The following is an 11046-nucleotide window of genomic DNA, read 5'->3' as shown; positions in this document are numbered from 1 at the left end:
TCTCTCTCTCTCTCTCTCTTTATCTCTCTCTCTCTCCTCTCTCTCTCTCCCCACCCCTCTCCCTCCCCCCTCCTTCTGTGTCTCTATGTGTATACAATTTCAAAACATACAAAGTTCTTGTTAAGTATGCCTCCCTTCATATAAAATTAAAATTGCATCTCTTCCAAAGATGTCTCTGGGAATAAGAGAGGGCTACTCTTGGCAGCCACTCTCCCAGAATCCTCCCTGCATCTCATGCAGGGTAATTATGGCAGAATGCAACAGTGATCAATACTTTTGTTCCAACTGAGGAGAGATGATATCAACATGAGAGCTGGCACAGTGGAGAAAGGTGTTTCTGAATGGCACCGAGCTTCACACAGCTCCAAGTAAATGGGCCTTCTGGTTCCAGGAGGAAATGCACATATTGTACTTCAATTCCAGGGATGATTTCTCATTTAGCTTTTGAATAATGAGATTTCAAGCCCCACAGGGTGTTGGCAATACAGGCGTCTGGAAAAGCTTATCATTTCCAATTTAATCTATGCAATGAACTGACTGCAGTCCTACCTTTTGTCCCTGCACATCTGTTGTGATGTGGTCGGTGTCCCCATCCTCAATCTCCCCCATCTTCACGAGGGTGACTTCTATGGTGCCGACCACTTTGCCACCATCTGAGGTTCTGCAAGTGAAAAGTCAATGAAATACTAAGGTAAGTGTCACCTGCTTTGTAATTCATCCAGAACACATTTACTTCTGAAATCCATGGATTGTTACTTCCTTTAAACAGAGCTGCTCAATGCACAGGAAATCATGTTGTTAGCATTATACTATATTCATGAATTCATGAGGAAGGACCACAGACTGGACCTCCAGGAAGGCTCTCAGGAGCACCTTCAGGGAATAACATAATGCAAGAAATGAAAACTCTACACTGTATTATAAACCCTGTGTTATAAATGCAAATATCTACAGTGGCATAAACTGTTGCCCCTCTATCCCAACCACATGAGATAAAGCTTATGTGTATCACAGCACTATTGGCAAGTAAAACAGAAAAGAATTATCCATGTATACTGGTACAGTTGGGTCAAAATTGGACTATGATCCTATTCTTTAATATTTTTTCTTCTTAGGAGAGAAAGTAAAAATTGTGTGCCAGCAAACTAAGTAAAGATGCATAAAGTACTATCAACACACGTACTTAGTACAGCATCTCATTCTTGAGACAAAGGTGTGAATCTAAAGCAGAAATGACTTCTCCTGGAGCCAAGTGGCAACTCTAGGCTTTCATCCGCCTCATATTTATTAGTCATTGAGTGACTCATCCAGACTTAATGATGCTGCTGATTTTATTACTAAGATTATCATCATCACAATCTTCATTGGTGTAAAAATTATGGTTGACAACTATAAAGCATGCTAAAGATAAAGCTAGCAAACCATCATGCTTAATGATTCTCTAGTTTCTTTTCTTAGGCAAAAAAGAAACTCCGCAGAATGAATGGCTCTATTACACCATGCAAATGTCAACACCATGATACATAGCTGCCCTTTCGCCTTGTGAAAACAGGGTTGTGCTATTCCAGAGATCTGAGCCTGGCTGCCTCACTGTCTGGGGTTAGACACTAATTATCTTAGCTACTGTGTCCTTTTCTGAAATTTGTATAATTTTAGTCTGAGTGTTGATGCTGTATATAATTTAACCAGCACCTTGTGAATATGGCTGTGTCGTTATAAGAGGTATCAGAAAAGAAATAAGAAAATTAATGTAGTTTATCAAAATGCTAATTAAAGAATGACTAAATTAAGTGAAAAGGATGCACAATTCTGTTACTAGATCATGGCGGTTTTCTTCTAGTAAAATAAAATGCAGCAATTAAAATGTACCTAAAGAAACTGGAATAGAAAAGTCCTCCTGATATTTGTACAACCAAACTCACATTGTAATAAAATAAGCATTTTTCACATTGAAAAATATGATTTATTGTTAAATAGAATGCTAAATGTCTTACTAAGATATGAAATAAATGCTTCTTATATTTGTAAAACCAATATGAATTAAAATATCAACTTCAGTTTTGAAATAAAAATAGAAAAAATTCACCGTGTGTGTGTGTGTGTGTGTGTGTTTGTATCCGTGTGTGAATTGCAAGTGTGGGAGTGTGAAGTATGATCTTCATAGTATAGAAAACAATACTAATGTTAATTCTGAGAAAATTTTACATAATTCGCTTTATCATTTTCTGTTTAAATATGTCAAAACAAGGTGTTCCAAGTCATAAAATGGCATATGTCTGAATAATTCTTTGATACCTGTAGTTAAAAGATTTAATCGTTATTTGTATAGGTACTACCAATTACTGTTTCCTTGAAAGGTGTAGATATTTTTTCCTCCATGAAACTGATTACCCATCATACAGATAGCTTTTAATTCTTAAAGACAATCATTTGAATGTTTTTGGCTTGAGCACACTAAGCTATTCTAATTTTAAGACATGCAATGCCTGTGTATAACACTCTGAATTTTCTCTCTCAAGTAGCACACACATTACTTCTGAAGTGATGATCGTCTCTCTTCCAGGGCTGAGCAATAAAAGCATTTATGACATAATGGGTACATATATGTACTTGAGGACTGAGTTGGGCAGGCCAAGGGAAGCTTTGCTTTCCTCAGTTGTGACCCAATTCTTCTTCTGTAGGCTGGTTCCTATGAGATGATCAATGGAAGGTGTTCAACCCTCTGTATGACGAAGGTGGCTACTTCTCCACTTCAACCTGATGGAAGCAACTATGAAGCATCGGGCACAAACAAAGACTCTACACCCATTAGTGTGCACCGCATTCAATGCAGCTCTCCCCAGAAATGTTACTGAAATGGATAGAAAGACTGTGCCCAAAGACGACGGTATCTCATAGCATCTTTAGGAGTATTTGAATATTAGCGCATACAGGAGCTTAGTTCTGCTGTGAAGTTTAAAATCCTAATGGTGGGGAACAAATGACTCACTTTTGCAATCCAAGAGAGATTTCTCTAAATGCTAAAGCAGATGAATAGTCAATGCACGAGGTGTGTGTGTTTGTGTGTGTGTGTGTGTGTGTGTGTGTGTTTGTGGGGGAGGGGCAGAGGTTGTGCACACCCACTTGCATGGTTACTTGTGTATTTCTGAACCACTGATCTTTTGTTCCCTTTGAAAAACATCTGGCTACTTGCTCAATGACCTACTGCCTTGTGTGTTTCCTGTCTTAGCCCCTGTAACAGCGGTTCTCAACCTTCCTACTGCCGTGATCCTTTAATGCAGTTTCTCATGTTGTGCTGACCCCCAGTCATAACATTTTCATTGCTACTTCACAACTGTAATTTTTATGCTGTTGTGAATCACAATGGAAACATTTGTGTTTCCAGATGATCTTAGGTAACCCCTATGAAAGGGTCATTTAACCTCCAAAGGGTGGTAACCCACAGGTCGAGAACCACTGCCCTATATACTCCCTTTGGATTAAGAGTAAGGCTCTTGCTTTGACTAAAATTCTACATCTAATTCCATCTCCAAAAGCTTTACATAGGCATCTGTTTAAAGTTTTCACAAGTGCACATCCTCTCCTGAGATTTGTGCCACACAGAGTTGAACCTGGTTATAAACTACAGAACTGAATTCATGACACCCCAAATCTGGATAAGCCCTTTAATTGAGCTAAAATGAAAAGATCATTTTAGATTCTTAATTGCTCTACAACAGTTTCCCATCCAGAGCACAGCCATCAATGTCCTCTTAGTTGGCCACAGTTCATGTACCTAAAGATGGTTACAAAACAAACAAAAAACTTCTTAAAGATTTAGAAATATATGGATTGTGTTGTTGTTTTTCAGATTGGGAACCAAACCCAAATTTTCCTTTATTTCAACAGTACTCTTAATACCATTTCACAATGACTTCCAAATATCCCACCACACATGAAGAGGCAAAATCATGCCTTTTGTGTGCCGCACTGCTGGCTCATTAAAACCAAGTAAAGCACAAGAGAAGAAGGAGAGGGAAAACTCACACCCCCTGCAATGCTCCCACCAAAATATCAAGTCCCTTTCTATCATCGAAGGAACTTAAATATTTAACTGTGATAATGTGTGGAAGAGAAAGAAATGAGGATTTCAGCAACACAAATCTACACACCTTTCCTACCTAGGCATTCTGAGACATGGAGTACAACACTAATGGAGGCTCTTAAAAGTCCACCATTAAAATAACCACCTAATGCTTCCTAATGAAATATTCAATCGCACATGCTGAAACATACATCTGTTTTTAGAAGACAGAGGAAATGTAAAACAGTCTTTAATGACACTCATTCTCTGAGTTTCTGCCTTACCTATTTTGCCATCCTTTAACAGATCAAAAAGAAAAAGAAGAGAAAAAACACTCCTGAAGATGTTAAACATCAAAATGTAAATAACTCCTCTCTTCTGGAAATGCCACTGCAATGCAAACTAACAAATGTCTCTGTAAACATCCAGGGGAAAGCCATCATTAGCACTGTCAGGCTCTGTGAATATCAAGCAGTTCCCGTGTCACACACAGGGATTTGCAGCTGCGAGACACGCTCTGCATCTAAGCCATCTAGACATGTAGCTAGGAAATGAAAAATCTCATCCGGACAAGAAAATAAACAAAGGCCATATGTAGCGGGCACGGTTGAGTCTTCCTGGTTCATATATTTAGACTGTAAGGTTAACCCGGGTTGTATGGAAGTGAGAAGTCCATGTAGGAAGATAACTGAAGATATCTGCACTCTGAATGACAGACATGAATATTCATAACCACAGAAGTCTTCCAAGCAAGTAGTGAAGGATTAGGTCCAGTAGGTCTCTGTGGTTTAGCCTATTTACTCTATTGTGTAATCTCTGGGGTGTTTATCTAGTCTTTTCATAGACTCACCCCAGAAATTTTACGTGATTCAACTCCCCTTCTATGAAGCAGATTCTTGATAGCTTTATCACTTCTTGTCCGCTCTACCGGAAGAACACACTCTTCTTCCCTGCCATCCTTCTCCAACATCCCATCCATGCCAGGTTTTGCCTACACCCTTCTCTTTATATTTTAATATTTGTTTATCATATTAAAACCTGCTAGCCATTGTTCAATCTAAACTAGTGGCTAAACAATATAGTTCACTACCCAAGTTGATGGAAAACTCTGCATTTTGATTCATATAGATTTACCTCATCACTAAACAATTGTCATTTGTCTTAAAGATATATGCATTTATTTTATGTGTATGTGTGTGCCTAGGTGTGTGTGTGTGTGTGTGTGTGTGTGTGTGTGTGATACCCTAGATATAAGCAGCTGTGAGACAACTCATATGGGTGCTGGGAACTGCAGTTCTCTGCAAGAGGAGCATGTGCTCTTAAGAGCAGAGTCAGATACCAGACCCTTGTTTCTTTGGAAGATGAGATGTCACAGGTTCTAGTCCCTAGAGCATTGAGTAGGGGACAGTACAGTGATAGTTGAGTAGCAAGCCCCAAGGCTACCCCAATAGCCTTCTGTGCAATAAATAGTTATGTGATCAAGAGGGGGCAACTCCTGTTTCCTGAAGTTTTCCCAGCTATAGAGCATGAATATTGTAAAGCATCCTGATTTATGTAGACACAGTCCGAAGATCCTGAGAGTATGAGTATGCCTTATCAGATAATAATGACTACTGTTATTAGTTAATATTATTATAAAATTATTCTTACAAAGCTTGGGCTACAAAAATAGTACATTGTAAAAATACTGGCCATGCATGCTTCAGACCCACTGGTTTGTGAATGTCTCTTATTGCTGAAAATAATGCTGACTAGGAATGAGGAATTCCACTGACACAAATAAACACAGACAAATTTTACTCTACTCGACTAAAACAGATGATAAATTACTAAATTTTATTTGAAAAGCTGTCGATTTTGAGGTAAATGTGGAACATAAACAATTTCCTCGAATTTAGGCATATTGATCAACAAGGTGAGGAAGCAAGGCTGACTTGGTAGAAACACCTGTGTTGGGAGTTTGACACAACTAGAGTAACATTGATGTTAACAGGGCATTGTAAGCTGCAGGTGAAATTGCAGGTGTAGGCGATGTAGAGGGCTTCTTTATTACCATATGCTGAAGGAGCTACAGTATCTGCAGAAAGCATGATAAGCTACAGTATTTGGGGACTTTAAAAGTAAATAGCACCAGGCACAGGAGAGGAGAAAGTCAAAATCTCAAATATCAGCAAACCAGTATCTATGAGCTTCCATTTTCCCTTCTGATCTTTCTTGACCTAGACAAATACAGCCCCAGGCTCAGAGATTATCCTTAGTGTAGACAGAATCCAGACCTCTGGTGTTAGCTCAGGATATAGGATATAGGGCTCCTAATACTCCAAAATGAATGAAAATCTCTTTTTTCTCTTCATTCTCGTGTGCTTTAGGTCCATGTAATCTTGCCATGACAGTGGTGGGTAGAAGCAAAGAAAGCCGATGAAACGGGGACACAGGCTGCTCTAAAACTCTCATACTCTATAAACCATGAGAGGAGGGCTTTTCTAGGGGAAAGATGAGATCTGAAATTGTGTGGAATGATCTGTCTCACATCTCCTTCATCTCTGTTCTCCTGCCATGTGGCCCCAGAAGGAGGGTAGAATTCTACCATAAAAAATGGGCAAATCATAATGAGGGAGAACCAACAAGGGGAAGCTGCAGGACAGAGAGCAGGGCCAGCAAGGTTATAAGAAAAGAAGAACGAAGAGAAAAAGACCTCTTAATGTTGTGTATGGACTCCAAACCTCAGTCCAGGCTGAGAGTCTGAGGTAGAAGAGGAGGCCACAGATTCCAAGAAGTGAGTCAAGGGGTCAGATAGTCAAGAGGTCTCCTTGTAGTTGGATGACAAATATGAGGGTTAGAGCCAAAAGACACATAGTTTGGAGAACAGGAGTGAGAACTGAGGCTGTCTACAGACAAAAGGATGGAACACAAATATTTAGCCACAAACAACTGGAAAACACAGTTTTAAATATGTTCACAAGAGGTTCAAAATAAATAAGTTTAAATGTAACTCTTTCAAATATACAAAAAGGATTTATTCATCAACCCTATTAATACCAATGATATGCATCAAAAAGTCTAGATAAGTAGGCCAACTAAGATAAATGATTACAAGATGGAGCATTAGCAAAGCTGTCCAGTCTCCCCATGCTGATTCATAGGCTCTGGATAATAGGAACCAAAATCCATGGGCAAATGTTTGGAGAGTTCTTTGAGCAGGTTTCTGAAGTTCAAGGAAAGGCAAAGGAAACAGAACCGGGAAAATGACTTTGAGAAACAAGACAAGTAAGAGTTGCTTTAAGTGATTGCTACTAGAAACTCACAGAAATAATACAGCTATGACTACAGCTCAGATGCATTAGTAAAAACGATATAAAAGAAGAGACAGGCAATATGCTTAATTGGTTTCTGAAAAAGTTATGAGCAAGGCAATGGAGAAAAAAGTCTTTTCTGTAAATGGTGCCAAGACAATTAGATCTTTATTTGTAATAAAAAACAAAATTCTGCTTGAACCTCACAACTTTAGTAATAGATAGTAAGTAGTTCATGGAAATAAAACTTATAGAAATGATACAAGGGAGATTGTGAACCTGAACAGGTGACACCAAATTCATACCTATGGAAAGAGAAAGGTATCAGGATAGGGAAGGTAATTACAATAGAGCCAATATTTGGAAAGTGAAGACAAGAGAATGGTGAATTCAGTGCTAGTCCTAGGCTAAATAATAAGGCTCTCTGAAAACATCAAAGCAATGGGAGAGAAGGTGGAAAGGGGGGATGAGGAGAGAGAGAGGGAAGGAAAAAAAAATGAAGAAAATCCAGAAATAGGAACTTCATCAAAATTGACGTTATCTCTTTAGACAAGGTTGTTATAAGAATACAAGGACAAGTGTATGGCTAGGAGAAAGTTTCCAGTATGGACTGTGTGAGAAAGAACTGGAACCTAAGATAAAGAAGAAGCTCTACAACTCTGTAGCAATGAAACAAGAAGACAGCCTAAATAACCAATGTGTGCAATACTTGACCACTTACATTTCAAAAAAAGGGCATGCAGACAGCAAAAGCCATGTGAGCAGATGACCTACAGCCAGAGAAGGTATACTTTGATGAAAACTAAAATCACTGTAATATGTTGTTTCAATGGCTTGGACAACCAGGGAGGCTGCCCACCAGCTGCCATCCTCACGCATTGCTGTTATGGAAACATTTCAGTGGTTTCCTATAAAAACCAAACACTTCTTAGGTGACTTAGAAACACAAATTCTACATAATTATCCTACAGAAATAGAAACCTGTGATCACTTTAAAAAGTGCACACAATATATTTAGTAGCCTCATTCATAGTCACCAGGCAATGAAGACACCTTACAAGTCATTTAATATGAATTATTAAGCTACGTGTGGTATATCTACACTGTGGAATATTATTTATCAAGAACAGAAACATGATAGACACTAAAACTTGTATGGATTGTAGGTATTAGGCTGAGGGAATGAAGCTGATCTCTAAGGCTTAGATACTCTGACATATCAAATGATCAACTTCTATCTTAAACATTAAAACTGTACTAGAAGGGGGCAAGAGATCCTTTGGTGACAGAATGCTTTGGGTGGTGATCTAGTGAAGGACCAGATCTACATTCTGATTCTGGTGCTCTCATGAGAATGTAGTTGTACGCTATTAGTTATAGAAATGTAAAAAATACTTATACTCTACTAGTTTGTGAAGTTGAATAAATGAGAAAGACGACTGTCATCTTCTCTGATAATAAATTAGCAAGCAAAGCAACAATTTCTTTTGAGAATATAAAGAAGCTCATTTAAGAGGATTATTCTTCTATTTCAACCAAAATTAATTTTTACTACTTTATTGGGATGCCAGAGTCAACATATATTTTATATTAGGCATTATGCTTTTAAAGTAACAAAGGACATTAGAGAATATATATATATATATATGTATATATATATATATATATATATATATTCATTATATATATACACATATATAATGAAGGGGAAAAAGGCCACAAGAACAATTGGAAGCAAGTCATCAAACTGGACAGAAAATTGCTCATTCAAGGACACACAATGAATTTACACCACCAGTGATCTGGAATCCACCGCCAAAAGTATTCATTTAGACATATAGAAAAGAAACTATTGCTAGGTTATTGCTTTGTTTTATTATGTGTTAGTATTATTCATTTTAGTTAGATTAAAGGAAAGAATGGATAGAGAAGAGAGATACACATAAAGGAAGAGGCTATTGAAAAAGGAAACAAGTGATATAAAGAAGAGGATTGTACTGGGTTAGTACATAAGCAGTCATGAAACGTGACTTAGAGTGTAGACTTTTCTAAAAGAAAAATTGGGGGCTGATGAAGTGACCTCCTGTGTAAAGGCTATTGCCATTCAGTTTGATAACTGAGTTTGATTCTCAGCGTCCAGAGAGTGGAGGGACAGGCCGCACTCCTGTGTGGTATCTTCTGAAGCTCACATGAGTGTTGTGACATGCACATGCCCACATAGACAGACAGACAGGAAGACAGACTGGCAGGCATGCATGCACACATGCACACACACGTGCATACACACACACACACACACACACACACACACACACAAAACTAGATGAATATAAAACTCCAAAGATTTAAAAGAAAAGAATGTATATTTAAGGCTGGGACAAATTATCATGGCAGCTAGGCAGAGTTTTTGTACTTCCTACAGAACTATTTTATGTGGATGGCTTTCAAATGTTTTAATGCATTTAGATATGAAAAACGTACATGACAATCATGGAGCATTGGAGCACTCCATTATTAAAGACTGATGATGAAACAGTATTTAATATTAAGATTTTGAGGGACATATTTTTAATCAGACTTTTTTTTGTGCTTTTTAGTTTTGTGTTGGCTTTTAATAGTAGGAAGTAGTACAAGAGGTTTCTCCAAGAATGCCAGAACCAAAAGGTCAGAATTATGGTGTGAGAACATGATTTTAAAGTATAATGTATTTCAAACCTGTACAGTTGGAAATTCAATGAGTTTTAAATTAGGGGAGACATGTACTCTGAAACTGAACAGCTCCTGTGACCTACATTCTCACACTTAATTGCTTCTGGGTTTGTTTTGAATTCTTCTGTGGCTCACTAATCAAATCTTCCAGTTTTCCAAGTGACATTTTCTTTACTCTCCTCTAATTTAGCAACATCTTCCACCAATAACTTCTTAAAATCCATAGAAATTCTATAGAAATATACAAATAATGTAAGATTAATAGAAAAATAGTCATTACTTTAAAAACACTTGTTAATTACCACATTAATCACTTCCAGTCATAGAAAGGGAACACAGAAAAGGACAAAAGTGCCCATCTTTATGAAAGTTCCCTCACCAGTACTAGAAACATAAAAGCTGTCTGTCGGATGGGCAGATCCCTGGAAGAAAGGAAGTAATGCAGACAGATAGAGGAGTTCTGTGATGAGGCTGTTACTTTATAATCAGAGACAGGTAAATGTCTCAAGTGACATTTGAACAAGCACCAAAAGGAAGAGGAGAATGAGCTATACATATCCCTGAAGTAAGAGCATTCCAGGAAACATAAGGGTCAAAGGCCTTGAAATGAATCTGTGCTCTCCTGTGCTAAAAACAGCACAAATGCCAGGTAGCTAGAAGAAAAGGATGAAGAGAGCTGTAGTACTTTTATGTCTATTTCTGTGATTAAATATTCTGAACAAAAGTAATGCAGGCAAGAAATGGTCCATTTGACTAACAGTTCCAAGTTATATTCTATCATTACAGGAAAGCCACAAAGTCAAAGTCAAGACTTTCAGAGAGCCATATCAGATGCACAGTCAAGTACACAGAGAGTTGAAGACACCAAGCATCCACCTTATTTCCCTTTCTTTCTCTTTCTTTCTTTCTTTCTTTCTTTCTTTCTTTCTTTCTTTCTTTCTTTCTTTCTTTCTTTCTTTCTTTCTTTTTTTCTTTCTTTCT

The 11046-nt window shown here is 37.8% G+C and overlaps 1 protein-coding gene across 3 annotated transcripts in view; it reads right to left on the bottom strand.

The window, feature by feature from the left end:
* The window catches only part of Inpp4b (inositol polyphosphate-4-phosphatase type II B), a 748293-nt gene that overhangs the window by 222829 nt on the left and 514418 nt on the right, over positions 1-11046 (bottom strand). For all 3 annotated transcript variants that reach the window (XM_029480343.1, XM_029480345.1, XM_029480344.1), the window contains exon 10: positions 550-661. In XM_029480343.1, coding sequence (XP_029336203.1) covers positions 550-661 — 112 coding nt within the window. The remainder of the gene's footprint in view (positions 1-549; positions 662-11046) is intronic.

The sequence above is a fragment of the Mus caroli genome, chromosome 8 (assembly GCF_900094665.2).
Source record: "Mus caroli chromosome 8, CAROLI_EIJ_v1.1, whole genome shotgun sequence".
In the NCBI taxonomy this organism is placed as follows: Eukaryota; Metazoa; Chordata; class Mammalia; order Rodentia; family Muridae; genus Mus; species Mus caroli.
Note: the sequence above shows the minus strand (reverse complement) of the source record. Positions and strands in the feature narration are given on the sequence as shown.